Source organism: Natator depressus, chromosome 11, assembly GCF_965152275.1.
Source record: "Natator depressus isolate rNatDep1 chromosome 11, rNatDep2.hap1, whole genome shotgun sequence".
NCBI classification, from domain to species: Eukaryota; Metazoa; Chordata; order Testudines; family Cheloniidae; genus Natator; species Natator depressus.
In genome coordinates, this window is record NC_134244.1 from 10854514 (window position 1) to 10870385 (window position 15872).

At 43.9% G+C, this 15872-nt stretch overlaps 1 protein-coding gene across 1 annotated transcript in view; it reads left to right on the forward strand.

Annotated features, from left to right (window-relative positions):
* PDIA5 (protein disulfide isomerase family A member 5) overlaps window positions 1-15872 on the forward strand; it is a 118630-nt gene that overhangs the window by 36728 nt on the left and 66030 nt on the right. Inside the window, exons 5-8 of the mRNA XM_074967139.1 lie at window positions 516-561; window positions 4745-4837; window positions 6198-6258; window positions 11078-11145. Of these exons, the coding sequence (XP_074823240.1) occupies window positions 516-561; window positions 4745-4837; window positions 6198-6258; window positions 11078-11145 (268 nt within the window). The remainder of the gene's footprint in view (window positions 1-515; window positions 562-4744; window positions 4838-6197; window positions 6259-11077; window positions 11146-15872) is intronic.

A 15872-nucleotide genomic window follows, 5' to 3' on the forward strand; every position in this document is an offset into this window, starting at 1 on the left:
TATATGAATAGAGGTATGAATCTGAGGGAGGCTGTGTGGCCTAGTGAATAGAGCACTGGACTGGGACCTGGAAGACCTATTTCTGGCTCTGCCACTGGCCTGCTGGGTGGCCTTGGGCAAGACACTTCCCGCTTCAGTTGTCCCATCTTAAATAATGCATACATCCTTTGCTAAGCACTTCGAGATCTTTTGATGAAAAGTGCTGCGTATTATTACGCGTAATAAGAGTGGCAATATTACAAACGTAAGAGGTGCTGAGCAGCTGCGTCTCCGAAGATCATACTTCTAGTAAACGTTTTCATTAAGGCTTCGCAGAAGAAATTATTCACTTGAGAGCTGTTTGCTTTAAGTTTCCCCCCTTCCTTTTTTAAATTGCTTTGCTGTGCATTTCACACAGTTCTGTGATTTGAGTAGAATAATTTTATTCTGGATAACGAGATGCCAGGATAAACAGCTGTATGATTTCTAGCAACATTCCTGAAAGTTAACACTGTTTCCCACTCCTCATTCAACAGGGATGGTGCATTTCACACTGAATATAACCGAGCTGTCACACTGAAGGTAAATTTAAATATTTGATTTTTTTTTGGCACTGGAAAGTGGGGGGGGATGGGGAGACATATGTGGATTAAAAACAAATGTTGGCTTTTGCAGTTTTGTGTAGGAGGTGGCAGGGAGAGGGTAAATTTCACAAACAGCTGTTACCAAAAAAAAAACCAAAAAAAAAAAAACCCCTTTAGGTCATTCCGTCTCTATGCGTCTGTCAGCTACATAACCACAAAAGTTGGATATGATTACCAAGATAGAACCAATGTTAAATTGTAATGTAGTTTACTTGCAGGCTGGTAACAAATATGTTGTTTTGCCGTGAGATCCTGTCAATGGCAGTGTGTAACTAATAGTGTTAGCATTTTGGGAAATACTTTCTCTGTTGTTCTAAGTGCCGAGATATGAGCTTTAAAGGGAGATGAAATGGCCTTTTCTCTGATCTGATTATGGCAGCCTATATTCATATGGATCTGCCCTGAGCACAGCGGGAGCAAAATGACCTCCTTTCTCCTCCTGGAGATTTCACACAGAGCAACAGGAAGCAAAATTCTATGGGGACAATGAAAGAAGGAAAAATACTGTCAAAAATTCAAATAAATGTGTGAATTTTGGTGCAGCAGATTAAAAGCTCTGTAGGTCAGGCAGACATTGCAAAGCTTGCCCTGAAGAAGCCCTGGCAGGAAACCTACATCCTAACTGGCAACATGTCTTCTGATCCTGGTGCTGGGCCCTCCACAGCCCTGCCACTGCACCAGATCCAGACCTGCAGTAACACTACCTGTGCAGCTTTGCTGCAGCTCCTCCATCCACCCCGGCAGCATCTCCTGCTTTCCCAGCAGGTTTAGTCTTCTGAACGGGGATTCTCCTGAGCACTTCGTAGACTAATGCCCAGACTAACACCACGGCATTCACTTTTCCCTTTTGCCTCGGGCCAGGTTTTGAACTGGAGATAAACAAACCTGCAGAGCTCGATGCGTGTGGGTTACGTGAACTTTCACTGTGGGATCTGTGCTTACTGGCTGACTTTCAGCCCACTCCTGCATGTTCCCTTTAAAGCCAGTATTTCCAAGGGGACGTATGTTTTCTATCTTTGAGATGGGCAGAGGGCTGAATCTATGGTCCTCCGGGAGCACTCTGTGTCTACTATCCTGTCTTCAGTCCTTGTTGGGTAAGGGCACTTGTCTTCCCACCCTGTTCAATAAAGGTCTTGGCGGAGGCCAGGAAGCACCCCATATACCCTACAAATGGTGCCGCAGCAAGGGAGAAATGGTCTTGCCGTGCTGGCTGATGGGCTATGGTAAACTGCAAGGCATGCGCATACCCCCAAAGGGATTAGTGTGCTGTTACTAGGGAGCGGAGCAGGTACATTCTGAAACATTATGGGCTGTTACTTATTCTCTCAGCTTCTGCTGGGAGCTTTCCCCATTCCCACTGCCCTATTTGGCATATCTTTCTTGGGCCTCCCCTGACCTTATTGATTGGATTACATGGCCCTACCATCCACCCTGTCCACTGCCTACTGAAGATGAGAAAGCAACTCATTGATGACCCAAGGAATGGGGTATCTGGCCCTAGTGCAGATGAAAAGGGGTTATCCAGGAACCATCCTGCCCCCATGTTCAAAGACCATACTCCTTATTACCAGTTTAGTGTCTTTGAAGTTAGCTTGCCAAATGCATCAGTTCAGAATCAGTCCATTATTCAACATGATTTTCATAAACTTTCTCACTAGCTTTGCTACTCAGAGCAAGGGCTTTCTCTCTTAAAGCTCATCTTCTCTTCCTATTTCATCTTGCATAGGCTGTGATATATCTCCCTCAGTTGCATTTCCGCCATGCATCTCCAAGTACTTTACAAACACTAACTACTAAGTGGTGCAATACCCCAGCTAGGTAGGTTATTGTACCCATTTTACAGATGGGCACACTAAAACACAAAGAGGGTAAGGGATTTATTCCACATCACACAGCAACTCAGTGGCAACAGAAACCAGGATTTTTTTCATTCCAAGTCATCTGCTTTAATTGATTGACCATGCTGTCTAACTTGTAGATTTCTGTAGTGTAAGGCCAGGATGCCATAAATGCAGGATTGGAATTTAAACCTCCCCTGCAGGATCTACCTGAAAGGGAATTTTCTCCTGTTCTGTAAAGGATAAAACTTGTTAAAACACAAATCTCTTCAATAATAGCAAAGAGAATACACAGAAGTGCTAGTCCAGTAAATTAGTCCCGGTATTATCTGTGAATCAAGTTTGCTGTTGCAAGTCCGTGTTTAAAACTGAAAGATTTATGTGTCAAATCTAAAGGATAATAAGCCTCTTATTAGAATCCTGGTGCATTATAGTTTACTTTCCATAATATGGCCAGTTAACAACCAGCTCATATGGGGCTCACCACTGTGCTGAGGAGCCTGGGTCCATCATGTTGGAACATGGTTTGATCTTGCAATATAGAGTGGACAAAACTAGGTTCCTGAACTGTGCTACATCTGTGCTAAGTTCAAAGCTTTGGTGTGGTTTGAGAAAACAGTTAAAGCACAACTTGGTCCTGTCTGTGCTACGAGATCAAAGTGTGTTTTTAATCACAGTGTTTGCGACGGACTCCCTGACACGGTGGGTGGACCTTGTCCAGATCTCCAACCCTAACCTGGGAGTGCAGGAACCCTTGTAGTTGCTTTTTATGTTCTTGGGATTAAAAGGTTTTTTTAAAATGCACAGGAAATACGGAAGCTCCACCGAGCGGAGGAATGAGTGGAAGGCAATATGCTGCATGCCCCTGCCAGAAAATATGACACAGCGTCTTTTTTTTGGCTGTGAGAGAGAGGCTGGATGAATTAAATCCCTTTAATCCTTCATCCTCTCACGGAATCTGTTTCTACATAGCTGAACTTGGCACATGGGAATTCCTGAAATCACGCTTGATAGCCGTTAAAAGGTTGAACCCCCTACCTCTTCCCCTGATGTATAATTGAGATCTAGACACAGTTCTGGCAGCTCCAAGAGAGAGCAGAATCTAATGTATCGTTCTTAACTGCAGAAGATCTCTCTCTCCCTTCCTCCCACTCTTTCACCTGCCCTACCTCCCGCGCATGCTATAGAGCCCTCTTTCAGCACTGATCAGGGAGGTTATTGCCCGCAGCTTCTGAGTGTTATCTATGCTACGGTTACAATGACATTATAAGATGGTTTGGCCTGTCTAGATGGGACCCATCTCTGTTACCACCGTGGTAATGTGTGTTGCTTCTCCCAAAAGTGCCTGAGTAAGTAAAGTCTCCTTACTCAGCAGATCTGCTCCCTAGGTGTATTAGGAGGTCTGTCTGCTGACTTGAGTAACTAAAATACACAGATACTGCTTTTCCCTCCTCGGAGCCTTTCAGAGCTAACTGGGATGTAGTCGGAATCTTTCTTCTTGCCCATCACGAATAGATTGTTGTACCGAGTTCCAGTCGGTTACAGTGTTGCAGCCCCACTGAAGGCAAAGGGGTTGTAAGAATGTCACTAAGGCCTTGTCTAGACCGGAATAAAAGGTGGGGTGTTAGCATATGTCTGCTCACATGTCTGAAAAGTCTAAAGTAGACAAATCTTCAACACCACCTAAGCTGGTTGAGCTCAAACCTAGACTTTAATTTGACCAGCTGAGCATGTGCTAACTATGTGTGGCTGTGAGTACACTAGACTTCTCAAGTGTGAGCTGCTTGAATGGAATAAGAATCTGTCTCGAAGGCAGGGAGGAATCTTAGCCCACCAGGCCACGGACCAGCTGAGGAGCTGCTTTACAGAATCTAGTTCTGCTGAAGTAGTCTACTGCGGTCTGGAGGATCCTTACAGCAGTGTGTCCTGTAACCTGATCATGCCCATCTCTTGACCTCTTTCTGCCCTGGCTGCATCAGCCATATGGAGAGAACAAGCCCTGCTGACCTGGGATATTCATGTCATGCAGGGAGTCCATGCCTTTGAACAGCCCCTCAACTCCAGCATCTTCCACCCTTGTTCAGATAAACTGCATCAGTTCCACTACCCAGGGTCCCTCCGGTGCATTAAAGGGTATGGCTTTAGGGCAGAATGGCAAAAGCTGTTGCTGAAAGGGAAGATGAAAAGTCAGCTTAGTGGAAAGGTGGCATTTGGGATGGTATCCCTTCTGTTCTACTAGCAATTATGTTTAAAAGCCCCTTGTTGTCTTTCCATTCATTGCAGTCAGTGGTGGCCTTTCTAAAGGATCCAGAAGGAGCTCCATTGTGGGAAGAGGATCCCGAAGCCAAAGATGTTGTGCATGTTGACAGTGAAAAGGTACTTCAACCAGATACATGAAGTGTGTGTCTGTATTTTTACTGTAATGTCAGTAAGAAATGTGTGTGTGAACTGTTTACAAAAGTGAGCAAGCACCATTATCACCCTTTTCAGAAGAAGAAACTGAGGCACAGATTGTTTAAGTGACTCTTCCAAGTTCACATCTCACATTAACTACAGAGCTCAATCTCCTGACTCCTTTCTCTGCTGCAGCATGCTGCCTTACTTTTAGTGAATTGTAAAACTGTTGGGGGTATTGCAATAGTACAACTGAGATCGGGGCCTCATTGTGGTAAGAGCTGTACACCCAGTAAGTGACCAGTCCCTGCCATGAGGAGTTTATGTCTAAATAAAGATGAGAGAGACAGGCTGGGAGAAAGTAATGCTATTTTCATTTTGTAGGCTGACAATAAAGCACAATGAGATTCAGTGATTTTCACGAGATAATGCAGGGAGTCTATGGCAGAAGCAGGAAATGAAACCACATATTCACGGTGCTTGCCCAGTGCTGTAACCACAAGACCAGCCTTCCTCTCAGTTTAAGTGGGAAGGCTGTGCATATGTAAAATTTTATTTCTTGTTTTGAAAAGCCAGGGACACTGCAGTGGTAACTGTGCTGTCTCCAATAATGATCAGCTTGGTGTTTTGTATGCTTTTCCAGTCTATTGATTTTAAAATTTTAATTGATTGAACTTTAGATGGTGCTTCTTAAAGAGTCTTTTCCATTTCTAGCTTTCATTTTTGATATAAGGAACAGTTATTTTGACATTCAGTTTTTGTAAGAAGATTAATTTTTAATGTTCACCTTTTTGTTCTTCATTACAAGCTCTCCCAGGGGTCACATTCAATTTAAAAACTTCATCTGGTTTTCCCACCATACCGGCACTAAAAAAATCTATTCTCATGGCTTCTCATGGCCCTGCCTAGGCTTTCATGGTGTGGAAGCTAAAGTAATTTTTTTTTATTGAGTCCAGCTCCTTAATGAGAAATCAGAGTAGTTTTCTTTGAGAGGATCTGGCTGGAAAACGGGTCTATTATCCTATAGCTTCCAAAAGCCTCTAGTGAGAGTTGACAGGAGTGTAATTTCTACATCCTATCACTGAAAATTTCTTGTAAGGTATTTAGTGAATGAGTCCCGTGGTAATTTGTATTAACTCGTTCTAAGCCCGAATTGAGTGCAGCGAAGTGATTCAAGTTTTGGTTTTTTACAAGATTTTTCCCCCCTTAGATAATGAAGCAAACCAGGAGAAGTCTTTAATACATTATTTGCCTTTTAAAGTTGAACACAGATAAAAGTGACTGTGGCCTGATGCATGTGTCTATTTCATTGATAACGGTTTTTGTTTGGTTTATACTTTAGGAATTCAGAAGGCTTCTAAAGAAAGAAGAAAGACCTCTTCTGATGATGTTCTATGCCCCATGTACGTGATCTGGTATTTCCTGTCAACCTGTCACTGCTGTGGCTGATCAGCCATCATCCCTAGCCAGAAGTGTTCTCCTCTGAGTGGTGGTTTTCCCACCACTTTCTTCATTTATTCCACTTTAGTGGCTAATATTCATCTCCTTGCACTGTACAGCCCTTAGTATTTGTCTTCTGGTTTCTTTCTGGTCTCTTTCCCCCTGGCATCCACTCTATCACTCCCCTGGCCAATCAGTCTTTTTTTTTTAATTTGTTTCCCTTTTCTTTCCACAAGTCATGCCTCTTTCCACTGCCTGCTGGTATTGGTCTCAGTCACTACACTTTCACATCACTTTCTTACTACTTGTCCTGTCTGGTTTTCTCATGCTCTATTCCTGTTTGGTATGCTGAGTGCATATGACTTAACGCATATGCTTTTGTGTGTGCCCAGCACTCTGCCCTGTACAGTACTATGGATGCATGTGAATACTGTTCATGTTTTTATTTACTTTCTGCAGTATTCTTCTCCGTAGCCCATGAAAAGCTGGTCTCAGGAGAACAGTGAATCCCCAAAGGAGACTGGGGCTCTGGCTGCAGCTTCATATGTCCTTCCTCGTGTCAGGCAGAGGGGACGGAGTACTGCTCAGGAGAGCTGCATACATGATATAACATGGGCTGCTGAGTAATTGAACCCAAGTTGCCAGGGTCCCTCAAAGTGTTTGGGGAAGAGTGTGTCGGGTGGAGTTGTAACAAGTCACAAATGACAGCGGTGTGATACCTTGACATTGTGTTGCAGTGAGGTTATGTTTGTGTTGTATCAACGCCCAGTGACTGAGTCACACTGTGAACATCACTATGTTGCACTGCTGCTATTTGGTGGCTCCTTGCAATTCCATTCAGCAACCTAGAGGCTTTCAGCTCTTTAACGCTCAGCAATTAGAGCAATTACCCACTTGCAAGGCAGGCGAGCTATGAAAAGGGAGCGATCATGTGATCCAAGATAGAAAAGCACTGCTGCATTAGCCTTGGTAGTGGAACTGGTGATGAGTTAGGTGTCACTTGCAATTGGGTGGTCATTGCTTTGCTGTGTAAAACTGAGCATCCCAAGGCAGCATTATCTGTGATTTCCTAAGGAGTGGCCCAAAGTGGTTTCCTCATCCCGGGTATGTAATTCTACATTTAGCCCCATCTGAGCTTTGCTAGGAACTGCCTAGGACTTGGTCTGATAGCTCAGTAAAAGAGTGCATTTCCCTTACCACTGCAGCTTACCCTCGGTCCTTTCTTTTATACTTTACGTGTGTGGAGAGATTCTCTGGTTCATCTCTGCATGGCCTTGCCATGTTCCGAGTTGTAGCATGTACTGTAACTCCCAGCAACTGCCTCCTGCCTTGCGTCCGCGTGAGATGATATGCCTTCCCTAAGTCTGTAACTCGTTCCTTTAGGGAGATTTCCTGAGTCCCAGAACACTTTCACAGTTTATCTCCTTCATTAATAATTGTTTTCCACTACCAAGTCCTTTCTTGAAATGTGCATTATCTGACCCTTAATTCTCCCTGAACTGTTTCCCTAGACACACTGCTGATTCCAGTCTTGCTGCTTTGGACCACCTGCTAATTTTCGCTATTGTAATGCTTTTGCTGCTCTCTAAACTTCTACGAAGAACCCTACTTATTTTTTTTACCTGCCTTTGATTTCACAATCCTTCATTCCCTCGTCTTTTATTTAACATTAACCTTCTGACTTGGTTCTCTTCCCACTCTTCTACCTCCCTTCCACTGTGCCACCTACTCAAGAAAGACCAAACTCATCCAGCAGTCACATTATAATACTGGTTATCAGAATGTGCAGATACTGATTGCTGCCATGTGGTGTGGATGGAACCTTTTGTAGCCCTGACTGAAGTCTTGTTACTGGAAAAGGGGAATCTGGATCAGTCTCTTACAAGCACCCCTGTGTTTCACAGTGGTGTTACCCAGTGCTGGAAAAAAACTTTACCTTTGATAAGAATGGGGTCCCAGATCCCTCCATCTGGGATGGTACCTGACTGAGATCTGCAGTGCTTCTAAACTTCCTTGGAAGCAAGTTGTACTGCGGAGATATCAAAGACTGTGAAATCATCCATTTTTGCTACATTGTGGCAGACTCACAGGCAATTAGACAGCTTCAGTATGTTCTAGTGAGTGGGAAGATGAAGGTATCTGCAAACTGCTAAATAAAGTAATTTAAAAATCTAAGAATACAGTGATGCACACTCAAAGCTATTTGAGGAGGGTGGGGGCGTGAGGAAAGGCTCATTTTCCTTAGAAGAAATCAGCTGCCACATGCGAACATTGATGGTTGTTACAGGCCTGTGCAACTAAGCCAAATCTAAACAACTAGCAGGTGGACTAATTGGAGACCAAATTATTTGTGGTATAAATCCAGTTCACTACGAGATTATTGCAGGAAGTGGACCTGACTTTGCAACAAATGAAGGATATTTATAGTACTGGGCTTCCAAAATAGAAGGGTTAGTGAGCACTGCAAAAATTGAAGTGCATCTGATTTAAAAATTCATTCGAAGGCATAGAGACAAAATGCAGGAATAAGCAAATGGCAGAGACCAAATTTGGTCAGGGGAGGAACAACACAACTGAGATGTCCGCATATTAGAGGTGTGGGATCATGTACGCTGCAAAAGCGTGGTGTTCTCAGCACAAGTTGCGAAAGAAGTACAGAAGCAAAAACGTGACCATACAGCTGGAGGATATATCTCATGATGATGACAACAAAAATAATTTCTTGATTGGGTCTCTTGACTAAATTTACAAAGTGATGCAATCACATTGTGTTTGTTAGAAAAAGATCAGTGACTGTTCAATGTTAAAATAAACCCTATCCTGTTTCAAATACCTGACACAATATGAGCCCTTGTGACAAAGCTACACTGAGAAGTCTGTATAAGGACAGATACTAGTTGATGGAATTTGAAATAGGGTAACAGGGAGTCCACTGCTGAGAGATGGTAGATGCAATACAGCATGGAGTTGAAGGTGAGGATCTCAAAGCGGCAGTCGTATATGGTGTGTTCTGTGAAGTTTGGAGCTGAAGGGAGTTAGGCAGGTGGGATTTTTGAAGGTGGTAGGAGACCAGTGCATGGTTGGATTTTAGGAAAGAATCTAGAAGAGAGTGAAAGGTTAAGGTGGGGACGATGGAGGTTACTAGCCAGGACAGTCTGAGGCCCAGAGGCCTGCTGGAAGGAGTTTGAAGTATAGAGCAAGAGACGTCAACGTTGGTGATAGGACAATGAAAACGGCTTGTGGGAGGACGTGACTGACGGAGGATGCCATTTGCTGGCTGTTCAGCAGACTGCCTGACAGTGGTTGATGAGAATTCATACCTCAGTGAAATGGATGGTGTGCCATGCGCATTATGAAATATTCTTAACTGGCACTGATTAGCCCCCTTGTACCAATGTCAGCCAAGGTCAGTCTCACGCCATGGGTGGAATAGCCATGGAAACTTGAATCCTTTTTCCTTCTCTCCTAGAGGATGTTCCCCCTGGTTGGGGTTGAGGCACACTGATGTGGGGAAGGCTGAATAGCTGTTGCCAAAATCTCCCCAGAAACATTAGCAGATTTTTTTGGGGTGATCTCATGCAGTGTACAGGGCAACTGTCTATTCTTTTTCTCCTCTTCGCTGCTGGCTGGAACACAAATGCTGACTACTGTCGCATTGCAGTCCCAGGAGTCATTCAGATAAAAGTCCCTTTCATCTGACTCAGAAGAACTTAGTCACGTCTTCTCCCTCATCTCAGTTTACTTGGCAATGGAAAAACCTGCTGGTTACAAGGTGATTTATTGCTAATCTATTTAAACCTCCTAAAGCATCATCTACATGCAGCTTTTTAGCACATGCCAGTCCCATGTCTTCTCTCTCCCTTTTTTGCTAGCTAATCTGCCTTGTCTGACATTTGGAGGATCTTCTTTGAACTATTACCTTTCCTAAGTAATCAAATGAGCACTAGTGGTTTTTTAATGTCCACTTAGTATGTTAAGGAAGGGTGCCTCCATTAAATTTTTGAGACTTGTTACACTGGATTGAATCAGAGGTGCCCTCATTTTTCCATATTAAGGGCCAGATTCTGATTGCTCTTGCACTGGAGTGCAAGTCTGGGAAGACATACATGGCCTTGAACATGGATCTTGACAAGTGACTTTTAAAATTTAGGGTAAGGCCCAGATACATATTGGACCCAGCTCAGTGGGAATATTGAGTGTGTAGGGAATACAGGATCAGGTCTTTTAATTGTAAACCTGTGTGTGTGGTTTCAGTTAAAGGGACACTGAGAACTTGGTTTAGGTCCAGAATTTAGAATTAATTTTTTTCTTTAAGTGAGGAGAAGAGGGAAGGAAAAAAAGGTTTTAATAATAAGTGAAGAGAGATGTTCTGGTGAAATTTTGGGGGGAGATATCAATAACTGTTTCCAATTTTAAGAATTTTTATGAATTATCCTGACCCCAAACACAACACCACTGTGCTACTGCTGGTGGAATCAGAATGTGAAACTGAGTATGAAATTGACTGACCTGGATGAGTGAAATGCAAAGCCAAACCCAAATGGCAAAAAAGGTAATTCTCTTAGCGAAGTTAAATAATCTCAGGGGTTTAGTAAAGTAGGTAAGGAATAAAAAGTTATTTTATTTTTTTATCTCGGTGTTGTTTAGAATGTTTTGAGATCTGAAGCTGTTTTTCAGAAAACATTTAATCTTTCACTGTTTTGATGTGCTAGATTTAATGTATGAAGTAGTGTCATTACTGATATATGATTTGCCTTGTCTCCCCCTCCCCCCTTTCACCAGGGTGTGGTGTTTGTAAGAGAATGATGCCATCTTACCAGCAGGCAGCCACAGAACTGAAGGGCACATATGTAAGTGAGAGGATGACAAGATGTACAAATGTCAAAAACAAAAAAACCTTAAGTTTATCATCTGAGTATTTGACTATATACATATTAACTGAAGCAGGAAATTTTAACTGATTTCAGGTTGGAGGAGAAATATTTTAAGCAACTCCAAAAAAACAAAAACAAAAACCCAAACCCAACTCCAAATCCTTTTGCAATGTTTGGCCTTGATTTTTGTCCTGTGGAACACAAGATTTTACTCATTTACCTCCTATACAAAATATGATTCTTGCCAGAACAGGTTTCAGAGTAGCAGCCGTGTTAGTCTGTATCCGCAAAAAGAAAAGGAGTACTTGTGGCACCTTAGAGACTAACAAATTTATTTGAGCATAAGTGAGCTGTAGCTCACAAAAGCTTATGCTTAAATAAATTTGTTAATCTCTAAGGTGCCACAAGTACTCCTTTTCTTCTTGCCAGAACAGGCTATCGTGTTGATCCCACACACTAAGCTTTAAGTAAGTGTATGTGCGTAATCCTGTTGATTTCAATGGGGCTGGTCATGTGATTAAAGTTTAAGGAAGAGTTTGTGGGATTAGGGTCTAATAGTCCTTTTAGTCTGGTGTCCTGTCTATGAGGGTACATCTGCATTGGAATGGGAGGTGGAATTGCACCACGTGTGGACGTACCTGAGCAAGCTTTGATTGAGCTAGCTCATTAAAGTAGCAGTGAAGCCATGGCAGCGTGGGTGGTGACCAAGTACGCACCCAAGGTCCTGGGTGGGATTGCATTTGGGCAGCTAGCCTGTGCTATTTTTAGTGAGGTAGCTAGATTAAAGCTAGCGTGGGTATGTCCATCTGAGCTGCAGTCACATCTCTTGTTGCAGTGTGGACATAATCTGAGAATGACCAAAACTGGATGCTTCAGAGAGACATTTAAATTCTTATTATACACCTAGTTTTATAGCAGGGAATCATACTCTGGTGGGAGGGCGAATTCCTCCTGACTGCAGCTGATGATGAATCTCTATGTCATGAAGGATGAGGATGGATTGATCTTGTAATTTTATCTTAACTTTTATAACTGCAGATAATGTTCATATTCATAGCAATCATATTTAGAATGTCATTAAAGTACTGACATTGGTAATATCCTGCAACAGTGAGTTCCATAGGTGGGTTATATGTTACATCAATACAATTGTTACATTAATAAAATTTAGCATTGATCATAAAATCATAGAAATGTAGGGCCAGAACGGATGTTGAGAGGTTAAGTCCAGCCCCGTGCACCTGAGGGAGGACCAAATAAACGTAGAACTTCTCTGACACATGTTTGTCCAACCTGTTCTTAAAAACTTCCAATGATGGGAATTCAACAACCTCCCTTGGAAGCCAATTCCAGAACTTAACTACTTTTCTAATCTCCCTTGCTGCAAATTAGCCCATTATGTCTTGTCCTTCCTTCAGTGAACATAGAGAACAATGGATTTTCATCCTGTCTGTAACAACCTTTAACACATTTGAAGACTGTTATCAGTCCTTCCTAAGTCGTCTTTTCTCAAGACAAAACATGCCCAGTTTTTTTAGCTTTTCCTCATAAGTCAGGTTTTCTAAACCTTTTGTTATTTTTTGTTGCTGTCTTCTGGACTTTCTTCAATTTATCCACATCTTTCCTAAAGTGTGGTGCCCAGAACTGGACAGAGTTCTCTAGCTGAGGCCTTACCAGTGCTGAGAGGAGCAGGACAATTCCTCCATGTCTTACATATGACACTCCTGTTAATATCATTTTGGGGTGTATTAGCCTTTTTCACAACTGCAGCAGATTCAATTTGTGATCCACTCTAACCCCCAGATCCTTTTCAGCAGCACTAAAAGGTTGGTGACCACCGATCTACAGTGAGTTGCCAGATCAAGACTTAATTCTTAGCTGAATCTGTGCAGAGGGGCCCCCTGTGCCAACATGAAGTCCCACTGACGTCAGCACCTTTCCACCCAGCCCAGATGTCTGCTTGCATGGAGCTCGTTGTAGTGTTGGGACCCCAGCATTCAGTCTCACAGGGTTATTCAGATGGTACTCCTGAAAGATTGTTCTAAAGAGCAGAAGGAAATGATCAAATGTCAGGGAGCCCTCCAGCACTGGTTACACATGTGGATCCTTATGTATCTCATTACTGTATGCCTGAAGTCCCAAAGCAATACAATTCACCTGTCCTGCCAGACAAGGGTGTCTTGTACAGAGGAACCTAGTGTTAATTCAGTGGAACTCACACCGTAGGACAGGTGGAATTTTAATGCTCTTCAGCCATACCAGAATTCTTATAAAAATACCTTCAAGGGTAGTACTTTCCCCTTAAGAAATGCAAGCAAACCTCAGTGAAGGTAGCCCTAAGCAAACAAGCATTTAACACATGCGTCCACAGAGTTTCAGAACAGCTACTTGGGGGAGCATGCAAGTGTGAGGATTTTTAATGCTCACAAGATATACTGACTGGAACGGCCCTGCCAATGAAACTCAAGGCTTCAACCTCTCTGCTCTACCACATGCAGCCTCTCTGGGGCATAGCCTGCCATCTGTGACAACCTGAATGATGACACACTGTTAGGAGGAACCCAAACTCTGCTTAAACTCTGCTTAAACTCTAATCCAAATTTCCTTCAGTCATTTTCCTTTGCCTCCTAGAGGATCTCCCAGTCGACTGTGATCTCTGGTGGTGTAGCATGGTTGCCGCTAAGGCAGCCTCCTGCCTACCATGGCCCCATGCCACTCCCGGAAGTGGCCAACGCAGCCCCCGAGGGGGGACCGGGGTCTCCCTCCACACCCTGCTCCTACCTGCAAGCACCGCCCCTGCAGTTCTTATTGGCCGGGAGAGCTGTGGGGACGGCGCTTACAGAGAGGGGCAGCATGCGGAGCCATGTGGCCCCTGCCCCCCCCCCGCCCACCTCCTGGGCCGGGGTAGGCAGGGAGCCTGCCTTAGCCTTGCTGTGCCCGCTGCCTACCAGGAGTCGCCGGAGGTAAGTGCTGCACCTCAACCCCCATCCCTGAGCCATCTCCCAGAGCCAGCACCCCTTCGCTCCTCCTACACCCCGAACCCGCTCCTGCACCCCAACCCTGATACCCTGATCCCCCTCCCAGAGCCATCACCCTGTACCCCTCCTGCACCCCAACACTCTGCCCCAGCCCATAGCCCCCTCCTGTACCCAAACTCCCTCCCAGACCCTGCACCCCCTCCAGCACCCCAGCTCCCTGCCCCAGGCTCAGCCCAGAGCCCCCTCCAACACTGCGAACCCCTCAACACCAGCCCAGAGCCCCCACCCCCTCCCACAGCCCAGCACCCTGTCCCAGCCCGGGGAAAGTGAGTGAGGGTGGGGGAGAGCGAGCGACAGAGAGGGTGGGATGGAGTGAGTGGGGTGGGGCCTCGGGGAAGGAGCGGGGTAGATCCTGGGTTGCCGTTGATTCAAAAAGTGATCTTGGGTGTAAAGAGGTTGGAGACCACTGCTGTAGAAGATGCTGTTTCCACACAGAAGCTCAGTCCTTTGGTCTAAATTCAAACCCAATTTTCCATGGATTAACGTTCCTCTATTATCTAACTTTTTCCATATATATTTCACCATTTCTAAAATTAAGTGGACTTTTAATTATACTGCACATGTCCCAGTTTTTCCATTGTGTACTTTAAAGCAATAATGGCCTCTGGGTGAGGTGTTTCCTGGCAGTTTGTGACTGGCTTGGATAAGGTGAGTGTTTGGCCTTTTAACCCAACCAGTCATTAACTGCCAGGAAATGCCAGGCTCTGAGGCCATTATTGCTAGGAGAAAGCATGAAAATATAAAATAAAATAATTGCCTATTTAATAAGTTGTAAAAATGAAAAGGTGAACTGTACGTGACATTGGTTACTGTATTCTGCTTGTGAGTCTGGTCTTTTTGCTGTCAGTGCTATGGCCAAGAGGAAAGCTAGATGACATTTTCACTGTTAAAGTAGGTTCATAATTCACATTAAATTGCACAACAGTGCAAAAGGGAAAAGACCAGCTCACAATTTGAATCGGGTATCTTTGTCCTGCAATCAGGGTGAATTCCAGTTAATAACTGTGAATTCCTGTAACTGTCACCCTCTGGTCCCAATTCGGCAAAGCATCCCTGGTTGGCAAAGCACTTAAGCACATGTTTAAGTTCCCATTGCAATCAGGTACTTGCTTAAGAAGGCCCCTAATAAATTTGTTAGTCTCTAACGCGGCTGCTACTCTGAAACCTTTCTTGGAGGTTATTGTGTTAGTGCATGTCGTGTTTTACTTTATTGCATGGGATCAGCAAAATCCAGGAATGTTTTAAAATACCAAGGATTACACATTGCATGGAAGTTTTGATCTCCTCTTTCTCTTGGAATTCTTAAAGCATATATTATGGCAAATTTGGGGTCACTTCATGCTCCCATTAATGTCCATGGGACATAAACCGTTCGCTTAGAGCGATCATGTGTCCCTGAAAACCAAGGGCCAGATCCTCAGCTTGTGTAAATCATTGTATCTTAATTGAAGTCAGTGGAACGACAACAGTTAACACTAGCTGGCCCCAGGAACGTCCTTGTGCAATCATAGAGTTTTCTGAGCTCGTGTAGCTTACTATTTAAGTGAGAGCTTTGGCAGCTTGACCCTCAGAAGAAATGTAATTAATCGGCCTGATTCTCCACTCCTTTGGCCTGTATAGTCATTTATACCATGCAAAGTTACCATTATGATTTGGTAGCTTGTT